This window comes from Sturnira hondurensis, unplaced genomic scaffold (genome assembly GCF_014824575.4).
Source record: "Sturnira hondurensis isolate 20B ecotype Veracruz unplaced genomic scaffold, ASM1482457v3 Scaffold0003801, whole genome shotgun sequence".
NCBI lineage: Eukaryota > Metazoa > Chordata > Mammalia > Chiroptera > Phyllostomidae > Sturnira > Sturnira hondurensis.
Genome location: NW_028076432.1, coordinates 4,838,922 through 4,862,355, shown reverse-complemented (window position 1 = coordinate 4,862,355; position 23,434 = coordinate 4,838,922). Strand labels below are relative to the sequence as shown.

Here is a 23,434-nt window from a genome sequence, read left to right as displayed (position 1 = left end):
AGTCAATTTCCTTCAGAAGAATATGAACAAGGCTATTAATGGAATTTCTATTAGTAAAGGAATAAAGATGACACAATCTATAGAGACTTTCAACCTAATGGGGAAAAAATAACTACACCAGAAGCGACCTGGATAATTGCAACAGCCTGGAACTGCATAAACATTTTCAGATTTCTGGTAAAATGCAATGGAATTGTCACTTTTGTTTTTGAACAAAAGGCAAGAGCTTTGTTATCTTTTTATTTTCCTCTTTTGTGTAATTTGCATTTTCTTTGGCTGCTGGTCTTGTGATTCCTGTGCATAAGCATCTGGAATCCATGAAAAAGCACCAGGTGCAGGGTGCCTTCTCATTATTCTACTATTGCTCATCGTGAAATGTTTGTGTTGACTGAGCAAAATGGGGCACTTGCACAGATATATGTTACTGTACAACGAAGTAAAGCCCATTCTCTGCTACTCCCATTTTTTCTCACCCACTACAGAAATTGCAAAAATAAAACCCAAGATATTTTTGTTAGAGAATGGAAAAATAGATAGTTGTTCAGAGTTAATAATACCTCCTCCAGGTAGCCAACCTAAATTAAAATGCATGTGTGCACACAAACACACCAAATTCTCAAAACCTTTAATAGGCAAATACTAGATATGCTATATTGTTTAAGTTTCATTTTGATATTTCTAGCAAGCAGACAGGTACCTAAGGAAAATGGAGTTTCTAATTTTTATTGTGTGTAGAGACCCCCCAGATATGTTGCACAAATGCTGTTGCTGTAGCCCTTCTGCTGAGACAACCACTGCCCCGCTGCTCCTACCTGCCTTCCTGTCGCTAATCCTTCTCGTTACAGTTTTCAAATAGCATCAGCTAAATTCTTTCTCACTGCAACTTTGCCAGGTAGCAAAGCAAGTTTTTAAAACAGATTTTACTTATTTATTTCTAGAGAAGGGAAGGGAGGGAGAAAGAGAGGGAGAGAAACATCAATGTGTGGTTGCCTCTCGAGTACCCACTACTGGGGACCTGGCTGCAACCCAGGCATGTGCCCTGACTGGGAATCGAACCAGCTACCCTTTGGTTCTTAGCCATTGCTCAATGCACTAGGCCACACCAGCCATGGCATAAAGCAGGTTTTAATATCCCCATATTATTTATTTTTAAAAATTGGACTTCAAAGAATTGAAGTGCCCGGGATCCGAAGGGGTTAACTAGTAAATTACAGTCTGGTAAGATTAGAACCTCAGTCCAGTGCACTTTTGCTCTGAGTCAGAGTTTTGGTTACCTGGAAAATCTAGATCTCAATCCCTGCTCTACCATTTGCCATCTTGGGCAAATTGCTGAACTTTTCTAAGCCTCAGTTTCATCCTTTATAACATTATGCATTATACAAATCTTTTTGGGGTTGTTGGCAGTTTTAAAAAGGTACTGTGAGTTAAGCCCTTAGCATAATGACCAACTGAAGAAAGTGCCCATAAGTGTTGTCATTACTAATGTTCCTAATTTTAATGTTATCCCAAATGTGTCCTTTTATAAATTGAGTAGTGTCTTTATATATGATCTCATTTGCTTATCAAAGAAGCACATGAGGTTAAGTAATAACTTATAATGTCCATTTATACATGAACAGGAAGTTTCAGAGAGATTGTATTAATTGGCTAAGATCCTCATATACCTGAAGAGAAATGTCCTAAAGCCAACTAGATGACCCAAATCCTAAACTCTACCATTTTTATTACATTTAAAATTAGATTAGTGTTAAAGTCAGGAATCTTCCACTCCTTATTGATAATTGGAATAACCTTAGAAATAATAGACAGTTAAGTGACCGGGCCAAATTCTGTAAAGGCCCAGCCAACTCTAGAAGCCTCACCTGCTGACTCCAATTGCGGGGCTAGGAAATATTCATCCAATAACATAAAAGCATAATGTACAAATGTTTTTGTTGAATCCGTGAGGACAGGAAGCAGTCGTTAGATGTAAGGTTGCAAACAATATATTCATAAAGAAGTAATCATCTTCTTTCCTGCTGATTTAGGAAATTCTTTATAAAACACACAAAGGTTCCAGTGTGTTTGAGTTTACAATTCTAATGGACGGAGTGTCTGAGAGAACAGAGGAGCGTCAGCCTGAGACCATCATTTTGCTCTCCAACTTGTGAAGAGTCCTCACGCCCCAGAAAACACCTCCTTTCTGCCTTCTTCCTCTTCATTGCATTCTTCTCTCTACTTTCCCCTCTCTCTCATGTAGCCCACAGCAACAGAAAATATTCCTCTATCCTGACTCTGAAACATACAGTTGTAGCATTATCCTGGGCCCAGTAGGAGGTAAATTGGCAAACAGGACCCTTGTTTTGCAGAATAACTGAGGGTAAGAAAGCCATTGGAAACCTGAGAAACTGAGAGTAACGTACACACTGCCACTCTGGGAAGCTAGAACTACTGTGGGGCTAGGAACTGGTTGGCATTTGGGGCCCAGAAATTTGTAGACTCTTGGCTGTAGAACAAAGAGTTCATTGCCTAGTCGGTGACAACATACAGACACATCTGCAGAATATATTCCTTGGTACCAGCAAATGCTGGCAGTGTTTGGCCAACCTCTGTTTTTCTAGTCCCTATTCACTCCTCCCTTTTATTTATTCTGTTTCCATGATTTTTTTCTTATTGAAAAAAAAAAACGCCAAATAGAACATGTATTTTGAAGAAAAATGGGTAGAATAGAGATTGATCAACTTTTAAGAATTTCTCCATGGCTTAGCCTGCAATGTTTTAAACTTGCAGTATAGGATCTGGTATTAAATTATGGTTGGAAGAGGAAAAAAATGAAAGATGAATTTAGATGTTAGGAAATTTTTTTGAGATAATGCTATAGGACATGGTGAAAGGCAAGATAGAAGACCAAGACTGATGATAATTTGCTGTTTCACGTCACATGTTTTTGAAAAGATTCTTGTTTATTCCCTTACAGTTGTCCCAGTTTCCTCCCTTTTGCCCTCCTCTGCCAAGTCCACCCCTTGCTCCCACATTCAATCCCCACATTGTTGTCTATGTCCATGGGCCACTCACATATGTTTTTGACTAATCCCTCCCCCCTTCCTCCCACCACTCCCCCGGCTCCACCCCTCTGGCAGCTGTCAGTCTGTTCCCTGTTTCCATGTCTCTGGTTCTGTTTTGCTCATTATTTTATTTTGTTCATCAGATTCCTCCTATAAGTGAGAATTTATGATACTTGCCTTTCACTGACTGATTTCTTTCTTTCTATTGCATATTCCATTGTGAATCCTTAATAAAGAAGATAATTTTTGTCATTAATTTCATGGTCTTGAGTCCATAAAATTAGCTGATTCATAAGCAAAACAAAATATGGGCTATAAACATAGAACGATAGGATTACAAATGGATTTTAGGTGCCCTTTCTCAGACATATAGAACCTCATCCCTTAGCCAATTAATAAGAAGCCACTTTGTATACCATTGTTTTTTTTTAATTTTACTCTTGTCTTATTTATGCAAGCCTTTAACACATTATGGCTTCTAACTCTCTGTATCTGAACATAAAAGCAGACATCATTGCTTTCCAGAAGGAAGAATTGTATAGCATCACTGGTTTCTTTTTAGTATTTCCCAACAAGGAAAAAATGTATGAGTGAAATCAGATCCTTGATGAGACATAGATTTTTAGAGCCCATTATTTTTACTCTTTACTTCTCAAATACAGAAATAAAGGAAGGAGGTTGAGTGACTTGGCTTTCACCCTGTTACTGAACTTGCTGGACCTAAAACTGGGATTTCCTGACTCCCAGTCCAGCCATGTTTCTGTCAGGGACGTAATTCCTCAGCAGGGTGGTGGTTACTTCCAGGGAGATGAACTTCCTGAATCTTAATAGCTGTGTAGCAACTATTTGAGATGTAAGGTTGACTCCATTATAAATAACTGAAGTATTATTTATGTATTAAAACAGATGATTGTGAAATAAAATGTAAAACTACTACAAAATTCTTTAAGATAAAACATGGTACTTCAAACAAATGTCTAGTTTTAGATGAGTGTTTTGTGATATGTCTTCTGAAATGTTTTTAAAGTGCATAGGATACCATCTCAGTTCTCAGAACCTTTCAGTCCTTAGCTTTCCACCAAATCTTGTGCTTCCTCCTGCCTCTCCAATTCTGAAATGTGCAGTGGGAAAATAGGTTAGTGCAGGGAACTAATCGCAGCTATGTTTTGGCTCCACACAGGGTGATAATACAATGAAAATATGGATTTGTTGTTTAAAAGAGTGAGCCTTTCCTCCACTGGTGTTAGTCTAGTGACCTTGAGCAAGTTGTGTTATAGGTTCATGCCTTATTTTCCTTATCTGTATAATGACCATAACTATAGCATGTTAATTCATAGGCTTGTAGTCAGTGATACCAGGCAGTGTGTTACAAGTTATGAGAGGACAACATGCAAGTAACCCTTTGTATCCATTTGAACTAATCTGTTAACTCATGTTTCCTCATGGATCCCATCTCTTTTTTTAATTTATATTTTATTTTATTTATTTATCTTTAGAGAGGAAGGGAAGGAGAGGAGGAGAGAAATATCAATGTATGGTTGCCTCTCATGAGTTCCCCCGCTGGGAACTGGCCTGCAACCCAGGCATGTGCACTGACTGGGAATTGAACCTCGATCGTGTGCTTTGCAGGGCGGAGCTCAATCCACTGAGCTACACCAGCCAGGGCTCCATCTCTTGTTAAAGCTTTTGTTCCATGGGTTTAAAAACTAATAGCAAATATCTTTTAAATATATTGTATTCCAAGCAGTATTAGGAGTATAGGTGGAGATGACTGGTAAGAAAATGAAGTAAAATGAGAGATATGCCCTCAAAACAATTACATTTTCAACAAGAAGATAAAAAATATCACATGTGAACCACTCAGCCAGCAACATCTTTAAGAGCAGAAGGAAGCATTCACTATGAATGTCAAGGCTTGGTGCTTCCACATAACACCCGTCCTTTAATATTTATTTATAATATACATATTTTATAAATATAATATATAGTATGTATTATATAAATAATATTTATTTATAATATATATTGTAACTATTCTAATACTTATAATTCATTGAGAACTGAAGTAGTATAAAGATACATAGATGGAGACTTGCAGTGAGGATTAAGGAAACTTTCATGGAGAGTCTGGGACTTGAGATTGTCGTTGCAGGATGGATAGAATTTGGTTAGGTAGATAGGAAGGGGACCATGATTGATTCAGGATGTGGGAGAAGGAAGAAATGTACATAGTGACCTTATAGCAGGCATACAAGGCATATGCTTGCAGTGAGAACCCTGGCCTAATGGGAGAAAAGATGAAGAGAGAAGGAAACTAAATAGCAATTATTTATTGATCTGCATGCTATAGAATAAATAGGTCCAACTTTAGTCTGATGAACCAGGTTATTGACTGGTTGCTCACAATTCTGGTACCTATGCCTGGCAAATACAACTACACTGCTAACATGGTAGTTCTTTGGTGGCTTAGTGGGAAGGAACAGGTGGTATCCACATGGATCTTTCCAGGAATAGCACCACAGGGAGTGAATCAGTGAATTAAGCAGGTAGGTTATTGTGGCATGGGGCACATTGACTAAATCACATCTGAAACTTGAGCTAATGACTCCATTTTTTTGGGTGTAATCTTCAGAGAGTACATGCACAAATAAAGCAGTTGAGGTTATAAAGGCTCAATGTGAATCAGTGGAATTTATGGCATCATGGAATAACGGGGAGGAACAAAGAATTTAGAATCAGCAGATCTGAGTTTGAATCTCAGCTCTGCTTCTTTCTGACTCTGGGAAATTCACTGACTTTCTTTGAACCTCTTTTTACTTATCTATAGACAAGGGAAAATTCCACAATCTCTCAGGAGTTTTGTGTGGAGTGAACAAGAAAACACAGGTTATAAAGCTTACCATATTTTCAGGCACACTGTGGTTGCTTGCTTGCTCAATCAATGCTAATTCCATTTCTTCTTCCTGTGAGAATTAAATAATCTAATGTGTGTGGTCACAATTTATAAGTGATAAGGCATGTTATCAGTGATCAATCTAACATAATTATCAATCTGAGTTTCAATGATGATCTGCAGACTTAGTTTTGGTGAGTCTTTATTTCAGCCTTCTATCCTAAGTGCAAAGAGGCATGGGCAGAGGGTACAGGATGAATATCTAAAGAGATTTCATAACTAACAGTACAAGCAATTTTAATCTCTTATTTCAAGTGGAATAGATTCTAGAGAAAGCATATTTTTTAAAAACTTCTCTTTGGCTCTAAATCGCTAGTTTCTGTACCTCATTCTCCAGACTGCCTCATCTTTTCCGCACTGGGAATAAAGAGGTGTCCAATTCAGCCTAACTGCGGTCCTCAAGATATCAACCATTTTCTGAAAAATATTACAGGACCTTGCGTTGTAAAGGAGGCTCAAGCAGACATGTTAACACTTGAATCCAAAGGGCAGAAATACTTGTGGTGGATTTTCAAAGATCAGAGAGAATGTGTGTTGATGAGAGCAGACTTCTAGGTACTTATAGGATTTTAATATAGAAATAAAACAGTGGTTTTGTGATTGTAAAAGTAGCCCACATAGGCACAGGCAACAGTGTGGTGATGGTCAGAAGGAAAGGCAGGTAGGGGAAGATGGATGTGGGCAGAGGGGGTGGAAATGGGGCCAGAAAGAGACTTTGCTTGGGGTGATATGTGCACAATGCAGTGTGCAGGTGGCGTTTAGTTTAGTTGTATACAAGAAACCTGTATGGTTTTGTGAACCAATTTCACCCCAATAAATTCCATTCTAAATAAATAAATAAATAAAATCTTTAAAAAGTTACCCACTTTGGAATTAGACCAGCAGGATTGACCACTGGCCCCGCTATTACCAGCTGGATAAACTTGGGAAAGATACTTAACATCTCTGCCTCCGTTTTCTGTAAATTGGGGATATATTGTATTTATTATTAAGGAAGTTCAGGTAAGCAGATTTGGACCGAGTTCAAGGCAAACATGAATCTATCATTCTTCCTTCCTATTTTCTGAGCTAAATGGGTGGCAAGTTAGGTAGGTAGTCATCAATGCATTTGGTTATATGCTAGGGAGAGGGACCAAGGTCTTCGCTTCCTCCAAAATTGCTCCCTTGAGCTATCCTGACATAACCATTAACCTACAGTTAAGCCTTGGCTAGCCAAGCCTTAGCACTCACTCTTGTTCACTTACCCACCCATCAGTTAGTGCCTCAGTGTCCTCACCTGTAGCATGGGTACCCTATGTCACTGCAGGGTAAGGGCGAACCAAGTGACAAGCCAGAACCCCTTGGTGCTACTATTGGTGGTGACTCAGAGCTATACAGTATTGATCTATACCATATTGGACTGTGCCCACATGGTTGGTCTTGTAGAGACAGAACATGAAAAGAAGAAAATCTAGGAAAGCAAAAATAACCGCAGTAATAAATAAAATAGCCTTACCTATATAGAGAGCATCTCTCTTTCACCTCACATGCATTATTTCTCCAGCTAACTTCTTGGGAAATAGGTTAACTGGAAAATAACATTGCCCCATTTTTTTTCAAGTGGTTTGCAAGAAATTAAGGGACCTAGAAACCCTCTGAGAACTGGGGAATTGAATCTGAGTCAGTATGGTGAGAAATTTCTCTTCAGACTGTGAAAAAGAAACTAACAGCTTTCAGGGCAGAAAATAACTGCATTTTTATCCTGGTAGCCTGGAAAAACTCAGGAGCAGGAGCTGTGGGTGCTTCCCAGCACGGTTCCTGGGGCTACAAAGACATGGACTTGAGACCTGGTTGTGGTACTCTGAGATTTGTGACCGTAGGCAAGTGACTAAGCCACTCTGACCCTTCCTTTCTTTATGTTCTTTTTTATTTCTTCTTTTTTAAAAAACAAAAATAATAATAATATTTTCCTTAGAACATTTTGAGAATTATATACATTTATATGTCTTCAATATTTATCACAGTCCCTGAGACATAATAAATTCAATAAATGCTTGATGGTTTATTATTGTTATTCTTGTTATTATTCTGTTTTCATTTTTAATACTAAATAATTGTGAGATCTGGGACATGCCACTTCCTTTCTCTCTCTCTATTTCATATTTGTAAAATGAAAAGGCAGAATTAAATAATCATTAAAGCCCCAGCCTTAAAGTTTTGTGACTACAGAGTATATTTGTTCTTCATGTTTTATTTGTCTTCTCTCACACAACTATCAATAATATGTCCTTAATCAGACATTTTCCAAAAATTTTCTTTGGAGCTTACAAAACAACAATCCTGGTGCAGCCAGCCTGGGGGTGCCTGTGCCCTTAGCCTTCTCCTGGATCTGGCCTCCTGCAGGCTGTTCACAGCATATGGTGGGCTCAGTAGGGGAGCCAGAGTGAAGAGGGGAGGGTTCAGGCACTCGCAGGATCAAGGTGGATCGGTCTGATTTGAGCTGGTTTCCAAGTTGTTGGTGAGCAGTGGAAATTAAAATCTCAAGAGTTTTGGTTTAAAACTCTCTAAAAGTCTGATTTCATTGTGAGAGGCAGTACTATCAACAGTGGGGGCTCCAAGTCAGATTGCTTGGGTTTGAAGATCCTCCTTCTATCATATGTATAACTCCAAAGTCATTTAACCTGTTTCCTCACCTGTAAATTAAAAATAAAAGGACTTGTCTGATTGATTATATGTGGATTAAATAAATTCAGGGATATAATAAGTGCCATGTAAGTACTTGCCCTTATTGTTACTTATACCAGCGTTCATGTATCAGGAGATTTGGGTGTGTCTGGGTCATGGTATCACAAGATTCTAGATAGTGATGCTTCTCAGCCCAGCAATTGCAGGTTCCAGGTAAGTCCTTCAATGAGGAGTAGGACTCTGCCAACTCCTATGGGTTTGAGGCTCCAGCCCAACATTACAGGGAAGAAGTAGAGGAAAGAAAGGGTTTCATTCCCAACAGAGAACTAGAGTGTAATTTAGGAAATCCAGAATGAAGGCCCCCTCCCCAAAACATCATATTTTTTATTTCCAGAATGGGCCAACATGATGGACAGGTTAGAGAGAGAAAAATCTGATAGAAAATAAGGTTATTCTGAGTTTAATCCTTAGCATTCCACTTAGTACTTAATATTAACTATCTCATTTCATACCTAATTGAAGATGTGGTTAGTAACCCCAAATTCTAGTTTCTTGGTTAGGCTCAAGGAATGGTCTGACTGCTAATGTGGCATCTTGTAGCAGTCCATCTAAGCAGCTAAAATTTACTGTGAAGTTCTGGGTTCTTAAGCTCATTCTTAGTGAAATCATGTACATACATAAAATGGACTCATTTTAAAACTTTCAGTGGCTTCCATTTCATTTAAAATTGCCATGCCATACTTCCGATAAAAGTCATAGGGCCTGTCCTTTAAGGCTGAGAAGATAAGCCAAAGACGCTCAGCCCCCAAAGCAACTCATTATTCTCGCCATATTTTACCTCCTGTTTAGCTTGGCCTGTTGACAACCACCTGCCTTCTACTTGCATGTTTCAGGTCAGCTGAAAGTCCTGCTCAATTCTAAGCCCCATCAGTATTTTTTTTACTGATCAGTCCTCCTATATCTAAGTCAGTTAACCATGTGGGCTTCTTTCCTTTTCCATGTTGCTTCTTAAAAGTTTAGGCATCAGCCTGGAGTTAGTCGTTTGACATTTCTACTACCAAGCATACCACTTGTCAGACCTAAGCTTCCCAGAGTGCGTCCTTGGACCCACTGGTTTCTCTACCTCCCCTTTCAATACCTTGCTGGCAGAGGCTTCCTCCTTGAAACTGACCTAGTGACTACTTACCCATTTACTCAGAGGCATTTCTCAGATTTGGCACTTAAAAATATCAAGCAGTAACCACTTTAATCAGAATCAATGAACTCCTTCAAACATTTGCTTTCATTTTATCTAACAACAGAAGTTTATTTTTCCTAGTGTAAACAAAGTTACTGATACAATATAAAAATATTTGGGTATTCCATGTAACCCAAGGACAAGAAGGTGGTAGAATCCATGAATAACTTGATCTGATAATTCAGATTTTATTAGTAGTCTCTGCTTGCTTCTTGCATCTCTATAATTATTCTTCCCTCTTTTTGTAAAGTTGCTTTCTCCAGATGGAAGAGAATGTAAAGTAAAAGACAAGCCATTTACATCTTACAGTTTGTGGTACCCAAGATAGATTAATTTTCTTAAGTTTTAAGTCTTAGTTTGCCTAGATTTGCATAAAGTCAAGCCTTGAAACTTCTGATTAAAAAGGATATTTTTTTTTATTTTGTTACAAATCTTTTTTCAATTAAAGGAAATAAGCACATTGAAGGGGGTTACTGGAATCTGCTAAGTTAGCAGTTTGATTTAAGGATTCAATTTAAGGAGAATATCTAATATGGAGAAAGATAATGTGGGGATTGTAGGGCAATGTGAAGTGTGGAGATAAAGCTTAGAAGGAACCATCAGAGTAACTGAATAATTGGTTTTAAGACTCAGAAACTAAATGGATCAAACTAGGCATGGACTCACATGATTTCAAAAGTGAGACAAGAAATAGCAGTCAGGCTGAACCAAGGGAAGACCTGAAATTGCCAACTGGTGAGAAGAACACACTCCTGGGCTGTACTTAGATTTCTACTGTGCTCTGTGTTATTGACACTTGATTTTTATTCCCCAATGATATGTGCCATTGACTATCTAAAAGATTCCAGGAAGCTTCTGTAAAAGTGATCTGGGGCGGACTGTGAGGGTCCTGGAGCAGAGCAATGGGGGACCTCCGGAGAGCCTGGCTTAGTAGCACAGTGGCATAGTGTGTTATTCAGAATAACCCACCATGGCATCTCTTTGCCAGTCTCACCAGGGAGCTGCCAATGTCACATGTATGTGATGTGTGTGTTCACATAAGTCACACATCCTGTATGTTCATGCATTTTAATGAGTTTTATAGATGTAGGTATAATTGTGGCTTCTGGAATGTAGATTCTACTTCAACATCCACATTGTCCATATCCTGGAATTATGAAATAATTATTATTTTATAAAAGCTGAATAGTTAAGTAATAATGACTGGTTAAAGAAATAAGATAGTTGACATTGGAAAAGTAGTCACAGTCATCATGTTATTGGTAACTAGAGATTTTTGAGTTTTCTTAGAAATGTCTCAAAGCTTAGACAGCTTTATATTTCTTTCTACCCTCATCTATACTTTATAGATACATTTAGTCAATAATTCCTAAGTATTTACTGAGCTCCTTCTGTGTAGCCAGGTGCTGTAAAGAATTCTAGGGAAATATACAATCATTGTTATTTTCTAAACTTACGAGTCTGAGTGGAAAGACCAAATTTACATGCATGAGATGGAAAATAGCAGCATAAACATGCAAAAGTGATGGGTGGCACTGTATGGGAAATGGATTTGTGTATAAAGTGTGTTCCCAGACCACATTAATACAATCTATAGGGAAAAAAATAACATAGGATGAAATCCCCAAATCAAATCAATACATATTTATTGATCATACTATACTAGATAGTAGGTGAAATACAATTAATGGGTGGGTTACTCAGAAACTCAGTGAAAGGCACCATCACTTTCTGGTGTCCTGGGAACCAATTAGAAAGCATAGGAGAGATGGCATCAAAAGTAAAAACAAACAATAACAACAACAAAAGCCACTAAGGCATCTCCAGATTGCTTTCAACATCTAATGTGCAAGACCCTGAGGCATCTCTTGCCTTCAGGGTGGCCTTTGCTTTGCTGAGGTCTTCATGGTACTCTAGCTGGAGATCTCCAGTCCATGTGACTTTTGTGATGGAGCCACGTTCAGGGGTGTCCAACCCACAGCCCGCAGCCTACACGCCCATGTGGCCCAGGATGTCTATGAATGTGGCCCAACCCCAAATCAGAAATTTGCTTAACACATTATGAGATGTTTTTGTTTTCATTAGTGTTTGTGTATTTAATGTGTGGTCCAAGACGACTCTTCTTCCAGTGTGGCCCAGAGATGCCAAAAGGTTGGATACCCCTAATAGATCCTGGATCATGGAGAAGTTTAGGAAGGAAAGAATGGATTTTGAAGTTAGAAAGGTTACTGTTAAATCTCAGGTCTTGTTTTCCCTGAGCCTCATTTTTCTCATCTATATCATAGACATAGTGATAATAATGCCTCAACAATATGTTTTTGTGGAGTCTAATAAGAACACATGTGCATATCCTTATGCCTGGGCAAGTAACGTGCATTTAATAAATGGTAAGTACATAATGTAATCAATTCTCTGTAGTGCAGTTATAGCCATAAACATAGTGTTGAGACCTCTGGGGTATAAACAGTTCACAAACCATCTGATGGTGGATCCTCACACTTACTACTAATAATATTTAACATAGATTCTGAATTTTAGCTTACAAACATTCAAATATATCACCTCATTTATTCTTGAAACAAACTTTTGAGAAGGTAATTATTTCTAACCCCATTTTACAGAGAAGAAGAACAAGGTAAAGGCCTCACTTACCCCCCAGAACACTTATACAGGGAAGTTGCTGAGCCCTCAAATCACATAATTAGGAATTTGATAAAACAAATTTGAACCCAGGTCTTCTAATTCTAAACCTCATGTTTTCCTCCCCACACCACATACTTCTTGACAAGCACTGATATATTTTTTAAGTCCTGTGAAAACTCTCTTTCTCCAAATCCCCCTTTACCCACGAGGTATGTGCTCTAAGAGTTCATGAATAAACCAGGAACATCTAGCTGACCCACTATATAGACACAAAAACCAGGGTTATGTTCTCAATCCCAGGGTTTTTAGTTAAAATGTGGATTTTTGTTTTGTAAAATCTGCTGGATTGCTGTTTATTTTCTCATGCTATTAGGATGTCATAGGCACAGATTGACACAAAAAAGTTGACAACTCTGTTAACTCCAGAGGGCACATCTAATAAAATGTCTTGGAAGTTTAGTACTTGCCAAAAACACTATGTCGTATAGAACACCTCTCGATTATTCATGATGAGAGTGTTTCCTCTATCTAAATGAAATCTGCAGTTTGGGAAGGAGATTAAAGATCCTTCAGGGGATGAAGGGAAAGTTGCTGTGCAAATTCTAGAAACTAGAAAATAAAGATAGGTCTGTTCAATATTCATGAAGTCAGATTGGTTGATGCAAATACAGATTGCAATCTCTTATTTTTTAATGACTTGGCTTGTAGCTCTCCTATATCAGTTTTACACAGATTCCTACTCAACTTTAAGGCAAATAACTGAAGTTTATACAATTTTTTTTAAAAAAGAAACTTTAACATATCCAGTATGATGTTCTGCCATCTTTGTCTAAGTTTTAATTTTCTATCTAAAGATTTCTAAGATATGCTACCAGAGGTATATAAATAACAAAGAAAAGATATGACAACAGCATGTATGTTAGCATGTATGATGACAGCTAAACATATATGTCTAAGTGAACTCTTCTGTATTTTGCATTAAATACAACATACTCTCAAAAGACAGTTTAAAGAGAAGGGTTGTAATTGTTGGTTTAGATTTAGTTTTGCTTCTTAGAGTGGGAAACCAAATGTATTTAGCAAAGCCATTTTGAAAAAGAGATGTTACCAACTTTACTTCTCACACAATTTATTAGAAACCTTGCCTTGTAAGCATAACAAATCCTCATCTCCTGTACTGTCAGATAAAATTTAAGAAAAAATGGTTATAAATTCTATTGCTTACTCATTTCATTATGTGGTAAATACAGCACACGAATATTTGGAGGATGTCAGAACTTGGAGCTATTTCATTTTTTCTCCCACCTGACACACTGGCTATACAGGTCCTCAGGAAACACTGCTGAGCTCTTCTTTGTGAGTAAGTTCACAGACTCTCAGAGTGCAGTACTTGTGACTTAAAATTTTTTCTACTTCTGTTTTTCAGGCCAGCCCTGCTCCTATAATTGTCAACACAGATACTTTGGACACGATTCCTTATGTAAGTAACATTTTTATTGACTTTCTTAAAAAATTACATACAACTTAATCAGCTAAATTTAATATATATTTTGTTTTATGCAATCCAGATAATTATATGGAATGGTGTGTACAGTGAATTTTGTGAGTTTTTTTTATATTTGCTAAATCTCAGCTTAGTCATGTAAACACTTTCCTTTTAATCATTGTTTTGTAAAGCACAAGAGCTTATCATGAGGGAAAAAAATAGTTGATTGTGTTCAAATAATGTTAGTTTCCCAGGTGGTCCACTGAAAAGGGATTGAATTGCACATGGAAGAGATGAACAGACTTCTTTGTATCCCTTAGTAAATGAATACTCAAATCAATTTCTGTTATAGATCTTAAAACATAAGTAAGTGTCAACAAATATTTAGTGGATTTTTCTGGACTTCTAACAAGAACTGGAGGAATAGTTTTGTGAGTGTGAAGGCAATATATAATAAAATGTATGGTCTTGTAAAAGCATGAAATATGATATGATAGGATCTGTCAGACCAGTAAAACCTGAGATTCTATAGCCGAAATGCAACCACTATGGTGGCCAAAGTTCTTGACAGCACAGTCTCTTTAAACAAGGGAGATTAGACAGGCAACAGGCCATAGTATGGGTGAGTGATTGACATTATGGAAACTCAGCAAACCTTTGTAAGTGGCCCTTAGCTGGTGAGTAGAGAGTAGTGATTTGGAAAAATGGAACAGATACACATACATGCATACAGAGAGTTTGAAGCAAGGAGAAGGATTGCAATAATGGATATAAGAACAGATTTCTGAATGTTGGTTAAATGAGTACAGGATATAAACCACTTAGAAGAATACCTTGTACAAAATAAGGGCTTGGTAAATACCAGCTACTTTCAGTCTTAGAGCAGCCTCAAATGTCTGAACCTCAAATGTCTGCAAGGGCCAAGCAGACAGATCTAGATTCAGACCCAGAAACAAATGAAGCAGTGGGGAAACGAAAGCACAAAGCCTTCCAAAGGGGGCAGTTGCCACTGAGCTCCAGTGGGTTGGTACCAAGGAGAAATGGGGACCAAGTGCCGTCAGACCATCCAATGGTTCATCAGAGCTTGGAATTTTGCACTTTGATGTAAAAGTCTGAACCTTTAAATACAAGCAACTAATTTTCAAAGATCCAAACACTGCGCACCCAACGAAGTGTAGTTTCTGGTGCAGAGGCTGCCCTTTGGGAGACGCCTGCCTCAGAGGCAGGAGGACCTGAGCAGGTCCTGCAAGCTGGAACTCAGCTGTAGGGGAGCAGAATGCTAGAGCTGCCGTGCAAGGTGGGGACTTGATTACAGGAGCAAGTGACTAAAACTGGGACACAGGGTCAGGACAAGAATAACAGCAAAATTGACGTAATGCTGAGTCACCTGAACTACTGAACTAGGGCTTCTTGAATTTCTCTGAATAAGAGCTGTTTGGGGTCAGACCGGAAATGGGGTTAAGCTTCCCGGTAAGAATCAAGTGGCCCCCGCTGTGGAAAGTAAAGAACTCTGTTAGAAAGAAGCAAAATGATGCATGAAGCACACAGTGTCAAGTATTCTAGTTCTCACTCATTTTTCCTTCTTTAACTTACTTGATGCAGACCCCAGCTTGTGGGGTCCGCCACATTGTAGATGAGGCAAGAGAAATTCACATGGACTACTGAGTCCTGTGGAGGAAAAGGGACAGCATGGCCTTTCTCTCAAGAGGAGAAAAGCCTCGGCCCTTGCCATGACAGGCCTTTATTTCTTCTCTGAGCACATTACATGATGGTCCTCATTTACTATGCACAGGTTCACTTTAGGTGGTTACCATGGATTTTAGGAAGTTACAGTAAGCGTTTGCTGTCTCAATTCAGGGTGAGGGAGTTTTATCAAAAGCAAGTCTCATAGCAGTCTAGGTCCAATACAGGCCTGATTCCCCACGGGAGAACCTATCCATGGGCATGGGTCCTGCACATCTCCGAGTGGGAGGTGGGCCCAGGCCACACAGAATGGTCTCCTATACTTACTAAACATTTATATTGGGATTACTGTATACCTGACTTGTTCTAAGCACTAACAAATATTAGCTCATTTAATCCTCATAATAACCCTATGAGATAGATACTATTAATTTCTCCATTTTATAGATGAGGAAACTGAGTCATAAAGAAGTTGACTAACTTTCTCAAGGTTTCAGAGTAAGAGGCAAAGCCAAGAATAAACTGAGGTAGCCTGGCTGTAGAGTTTGGGCTCTTAATGCTGGTCATGCTCCTTTCTTCCTCCCCTCCCATGTTTTCAGCCTGTCCACTCGGGAACAGATTTTCCTTGCTTTCTTACTCCTTTGCTACATGTAGTTTTCAGTAGAACACTACTTGTCACAGAGGCTTTAGTACCCTTGAGGCAGAGATCCATGTCTATATTAAGGAATCCAATATCTTTACTATAATAAACCTTTTTTGTATCCATTGGCAAAGCAAATGAGCAATGCTTTGAAGAAGCAGACACGGGGCACAGAAATGTATTTTTATGAGTAGGACTGCTTTCTTGGGGGGTAAATCTATATTATTTTAAAGCCTTCTAGCAAGGTTTTCATGGCTTACCTGCCAGATGCCCTCATGCACAAATAATTTACCAGTAGGATTTGAGAATTTTGTACAGACATGCCCAATTGATATCCCAAGTAATTAGCTAGTAAGATCACCCACATAAAATAAGGCAATCAAACTGTTCTCGTTCTCCTAAATATCAACTTTGTACATGACTTTGAGTTCCTCAAAGAGCTTTTTGCTCCCCTGCCCTCAACTGTTTTATGGTTAATGCAACCCTCTTTGAGCCTTCTTGAGTTAGAATCTGTAAAGAATTTTGCTGAATATCTAGGTATGGTGAAAATGTCTCAATACTCATGGCAGTGTGTTCTTGGGTAATTCATTTAATTTTTCTGGACCTAAATTAATCTATAAGACAGGAATTATATAATATCTACTTCAGAGTGGTTGGCTATAAGAATAATGAAATCATGTATGTGAAATGATGCTTTGTCAAGTTTCAATTTCTAAGGATTTATTTATTTATCATTTTACTTGATAAACACTTGTGAAGTAACACATGCTAGACCCCAAGAGAATGGTTAATATGAATATTGTCCCCTATATAGAAGAAACATGACTACATTATCCACTAAAAATGGCAGATTTAGTACACATTCATGTGGGTATGCTTTGAGTCTCAGCATCAGCCCAACTTGCCCCTTTTTTCCTGACCCACTGGGTAACCTTGAACAAATCACTGTTCCTTTTACAGTCCATTTTCTCATTCCCCAGTGCTCCGTGCTTTGTTTTCCTCTTTTATATCACATGTTCTAGTTGTTCACATAATTTCACTTCTATTTAATGAAAAAATGATTTTAGGGCTCCCCAGAGCATTTCAGTCATGTTGCATAAGAACATTTTCTTCTTTAAAAATATTACCTAAATGGCAGATTTTAACATATATTAAAATCCTCAAAATAATTTCATTACAAGTAAGTATATTAATTTTGCAAATTACCAAATTTGATTTTAGAAATATATGGCCCTTGTGCAAATGATTCCTTGGCATACATGCCAACAGCAATTAAATAACTAGAGGAAATCAGTGGTAAAGGAAATTTTTAAATAAGTGTCTAAGAAAGGTACAACAGACATTTTGAAAGATTTCTGCCTTTTTTAGGAAGGTAAGTTAAGAATATCAGAGCTTTTAAAGTGCTTGCCATTAACCAAGGGGCAACTGAGTTTCTTACATGTGGATGCTTCAAATATACTCATTCTTTTATGATATCATGATATTTTAAGGTTGTGTAGGGCCTTATATGTGCCACAGTCAGTCCCTCATGCAAAATAGGAATCCCCTATATGAAACTATTTTCATTATGGGGTCCACTATGCAGTGAGACTGTACCACCCAGAGTTTGTCATTTTGGGGTTATGACCCACAACCACAAAATCAGTGGCGTATAACAATAAGCATTTACTTATCCCGTAAGTGTTTGCTGGTTGGCCTGGTCAGCTGCTTCAGGCTGTAGATTACTTACTAGGTTGGCTGGTACATCTCTGCTTCACATATTTCAGTATGGGGCCCAGTATTACACAGAGCATGCTCTTTCCATTATGATGGCTGAAACACAAGAGGACAAGCCCAGGATGTAAGCATAGTTAAAGCCTCTGCTCACATCACATCCACTAACACCCCACTAACAAAACAAGTCATATTGTCAAACTCAAAGTGATGGAAGGAATGAATATTTGCTAACCCAGAAACTAATTCACCACACCAAATCTTTGAATACAAGGGCCAAGAAACTGTGTGTGTCCCTTTTTGAGGAAAAAAATGAGTAAAACAGAAGGAATCTTACACTTTAAAAATATTAGTGGTTCAATGATAATAAACAATGAAAGTTTCAGCAAAGCCTGATTTAACCAATACAGGGAGTGGATGTCTCTTTTATTAAGGATGATTAAGGGAAAATAATAATAAATAAAAGAAACATCTAGCAAGTACTGGCAGTACAATGACTTTACTTAGTGTGAGACAATGTTGTCTGAAACCTTGTTTCCAGAAGTAGAAATAATAATGGAGACAAGGGAATTTGCTCCAGAAATTCCAGGGCTGTGGCTTGGAAAAGTGCCTGAGGAAGTGAGAGAAGAGAGGAGTAAGAGGAAAAAACGAAGAGTTAATGTATAAAAAATATGAGAGGGTCCTTTCTACAGGCTATTATGCTAAATGAAATAGAGAAAGATAAATACTATATGATTTAACTTACATGTGGAATCTGAATGATAAAATCAGTGAACAAAGTAGAAATGGACTCCTGGATACAGAGCAGACTGACAGTTGACAGCGGGGAGGGCAGTTGGAGGACTGGGCGAAAAAGGTGAAGGGATTGAGAAGTACAGATTGATGGTCACACAATAGTCATGGGGATGTGAAGTACAGAATAGGGAATGTAGTCAATAATATTGTAATAACTATGTGTTCTCCCAGGTGGGTTCTGGATGTATCAGGAAGAAGAGTTTGTAAAGTATATGATTGTCTAACCTTATGCTATACACCTGAAACTATACAAAAGAATATTGAATGCAAACTGTAATTGAAAAATGAAGTTTAAATTAATACAATGAGAGGGTCCTTGGTAGTATCACCTATTGCATTTGCCAAGACCATTTGTGTAAAAGTTATTTGAAAACAAGCATAATATTTTTATAATATTATGAGAGAGATTTTACATAGCAAGTTTTAAGTGTTAAAGGTGATTGGATGCAGCTGTTAAAGGCTGATAATGTGAGCAAAGGTTTGTGAGGAGGGAGATGAGAGAAAAGAAAGGAAGACATGAGTTCAAGGATAGAGAGAAGCACCAAGGTTCATTTGGGAAGCAAAGAATGGACCTGAGACTAAGAGGATTTGTTAAGCAGGGTATAGATGGCAATTCTGATGGATTCCAGCAACAGGAAGCTGGAAGTGAGAGTTCTCTGAGGAGGAGGTTGCTGTATTACAGAAGTGGATGACCAAGCCCTTGGTCATCAAGGTAGACAGGTAGGCATTAATTTCTCTGAGTTACTTAGTGCAATAACAGACCCTTGTGATTTAGGCTACTATTCACTTTTAATTGGCTGGTTTTCCAGAATGACTCATGAAGGTAAAAAAAAAGCAGAATCATGTTTGTTTCTTTGAACCTTCCTGGCAGTGATTAATAATGGCAAGGTATTTTGGAAGAATTTGCTGAATTTACTACATTTATCTCTCACCCAAGAAGTTTGTTTCTTTTTGTAGTTTTTCTCATGAACACTGTTAAAACTATATTGTTCATGTTTTTATCTGTTGGGAATGTTATATAAGCGAGTAATGAAAAACCCTTACCTTTCAGAAAACAGCTTAATATTTGGCTTCTTTATGCCCATGAGACAATAGGAATTTGGCAATAGAGGCAAAGCTATCAATATTTATTCCAGAGTAAAACCTAGCCAATCTAAATCAATTCCTCAACTGCCATAATCAGCAGATTCCTTATGCCTCCACTTGTTACTTTGCTCTAAAAGGCAAAATATGGAACATACTAGTGCCTCTCAAATATTGATGTGAATAAAAACTACCTGGAGATCTTACAATGCAGATTCTGCATTTAAGATCAACAGGTAGTGGGCCTGGATGGGGCTGATGCTCAATTGTACAATATAACACACTTTGAGTAAATAAAGAGTCTGATGAGAAAGACTAGCCTTTATATTCAGGAGCAAGTGGTTTCTAAGCCCATCTCTGCCAGTAAATACTTAGGTGAATTTTGCTTAAGTCAAATTATATATGTAAACCTCTGTTTTATTATTTGTGAAGCGGGGGTAATAATATTTGACTTTCCAGGATTGTTATGAGTACTCTTCCTAATATGTAGAAAGTAGTTAATAAATATTCGTTATAAGATTGGGGTATACATGTGCCTTTAATAAAATAAAAAATTCTTTTGATTTAATTTTGAACTGCTGAGCCAAGAAAGCAGAAGCTGGTCAGAGACAGGGCAGGTAGCATTTATGTAGGTCCATGGCTTACCTACCTCATGTTGTTAACAAAAATCCTAGTGATTTCTATGCATATTAAAGCTTGAGAAACATTGGTCAATATGACAGAAACTGTTTTTTCTGTTTAGATCCTGCAGCTCCTCTTTTCACTCTTTTACCTTAAAGCATATCTGTAGAAAAAAAAGAATAAGGATCAATTCAACTCAACAAATTGGCACTTAATGACAAACTACTGTATTGTGTTGGCTTTGAGACTGTTCTCCAAGACTAGCTGCAAGCCTCCCACTTAGATCCTTCAATTAAGGGACAGGTTATTTAAATTGTATTAAAAATATAAAATTAAAATTCAGTTTTTCTGTAGCACTATCCACATTTTAAGTGCTCAGTAGCCAATGTGGCTAGTGGGTACCATATTTGACAGTGCAGATGTAGAATATGTCTATCATTCCAGAATGTTCTATTGGACAGAATTCTTCTAGACAATAAATAATAGGAAGAAATAGAAGGGAAAGAGAGATAATGTTTATCAAGAAACCACTATATATTTATATATCACCTAATTAATCATTAAAACTATCTTTCCAACTTTCGAGAGCTGGTTTCACTTCACACTTTTTAGAGTTGAGTTCTTTTATGTCTTTCAAATAGTCCCCACTCTCTTCAGGAACTGTAGGAAATGTTCATGTGAGACACATGGTCCTTGTCTTCATGGCCCTTCAAAGCTTATTAACTTTTAAAATTCACATAAATGGTAATACAGAGGAAAATGCAAGCAATTATTGAAAGCTTTCTTAAAAGTTCAGTGATTCTCCCATCATTTTTTGTGAAATTATAAGTCTCCTATTTATACTGAAATGAATTTTTAAAATAATCAAAAAATTAGTAAAGACCTGACCTACTTTCCCCTTGGCAAACCCACGTTAATCTTTATTCCCTGCAGTGCCCTTATGGAGGGCTGCATTTAATCACCTTTAACATTTAAAACTTGCTACATAAAATCTCTCATAACATTATAAAGCTATTATGATTGTTTTCAAATAACTTTCACACAAATCGTCTTCTTGACAAATACAATGGGTGATACTACCAAGGACCCTCTCATTGTATTAATTAATTAATTTATTATTTTTTATTTTAATTGTTCAAGTACAGTTTTCTTTTACTCACATCCCAGCCCACCCCCAGTCCCCCATCATTGTATTAATTTACATTTTATTTTTCAATTACAGTTTGCATTCAATATTCTTTTGTAGTAGTTTCAGGTGTATAGCATAAGGTTAGACAATCATATACTTTACAAACTCTTCCTCCTGATACATCTAGAACCCACCTGGGACCACACATAGTTATTACAATATTATTGACTGCATTCCCTATTCTGTATTTCACATCCCCATGACTATTGTGTGACCATCAATCTTACTCCTCAATTCCTTCACATTTTTCACCCAGTCCTCCAACTGCCCTCCCCTCTGTCCACTTAAATGTGGATAACTCCTCATCCACCGGAAGCCCCCACTGTATAGGTTTGTTACATTGCACCTAAGGTGGGAGGCAATGGTAAAACCTAACAGTTGTCTAAGTGGAGAATGTGATTGATGGGTGAGAGTCACCACAATGGCCCTTCTTTCTAATAATGACTCCTCTGATAGCACATATGTGACTCATGTATACTTGGTCAAAGAAGCCACCACCATCTAAGGAGCCTGGCCTGGCAGAGCAGGAGTAAGAACAAAAGAAAATAATTTTGAAAATAACGTGTGTATATTTTCTCTATAACATTGCTATTCAAGATGCCTTCTGTGACTGGGTAGCCTCAGATTCCACCAGGAAGATTATTAGAATTGCAGAATTTCCAACTCTCCAAGATCTATAGCGTCAGAATCTCTGAGGCTGGGACCAAGGAATCTGTGTTTACAAGCATGCCAGGTGATTCTCACACACACAAAAGTTTGAGAGATGTCAGTGGAAGCCTAAAGAAGCATTGGATGCTGGGCTGAAGTGGGAGTGCGGTCTAGGATAGGAAATATTGCATATAATAAAGACAAAATAGAACTATTAGGATTCACTAAAGTTCAATGGTAACACATTTAGAATCAGTCTGAGCCAGCATTTAATTCTACAGTTATTATTGTTGTTGCCATTGTAGGTGTTTAAATCGCATGGGATGCGTTTAAAAACATTGGCTTTAATAGTCTAGTGGAGTCCACTGGATAATGCATATAGGTAGCACGTGCTGTTAAAACACCTCTTGCCTGTCTCTGCCTGGTTCACTCCTGTGCATCCTAAAGTGTTCAGACTGGAGTATGCTTCTTCTGGGACACTGAGGTTAGGCATAATGCTCATACTATGTGCTTCCACTCAGGCTCTTCTTTTCCATTGAAGTTACCACACTGCCTTATTTCTTTAAAGGCTGACAGTTCTTCCTAGAGTATGAATTCTGTAAGCACAGAAAAAAATGCTCCATCTTTCCCACCATGGTTACTTCCATAGCACAGCACATTTTTCCTGGGCTGGCTGGCTATAGAAGTGGAGGAATGAATGAACAAAGATGTGAAGAAACTGAATTATGGAAACATGCTGTAAGAAACCATCCCATTTGAGGAATCAGGGGAAAATAGAAGTTTAGCTCTTAAAGAACAAGCAAGACATTTCCAGGCAGAGTAGGGAAAAGGCATTCCAGACAGAAGGAACTCAATGCGTAAAGGTCAGAGGCCCGGCAACCCTCGTATGTTCTGAGAACTGAAGCATGGGCGGCAGTGTGAAGTTGGAAAAGTGGGATTGATTCTCATCATGAAGACCTTGTCTGCTTGCTATGGGGCTTGGGCTTTATCCTGTGGACCCTGCCAGTAGTATCATCTTCTCATATATTTGGGAAC

The 23,434-nt window shown here is 37.9% G+C and overlaps 1 protein-coding gene across 13 annotated transcripts in view; it reads left to right on the top strand.

Moving 5' to 3' along the window:
• The window catches only part of DLG2 (discs large MAGUK scaffold protein 2), a 1,965,529-nt gene that overhangs the window by 1,221,254 nt on the left and 720,841 nt on the right, over positions 1-23,434 (top strand). For all 13 annotated transcript variants that reach the window (XM_037042840.1, XM_037042852.1, XM_037042842.1 and 10 more), the window contains one exon: positions 13,968-14,021. In XM_037042840.1, coding sequence (XP_036898735.1) covers positions 13,968-14,021 — 54 coding nt within the window. The remainder of the gene's footprint in view (positions 1-13,967; positions 14,022-23,434) is intronic.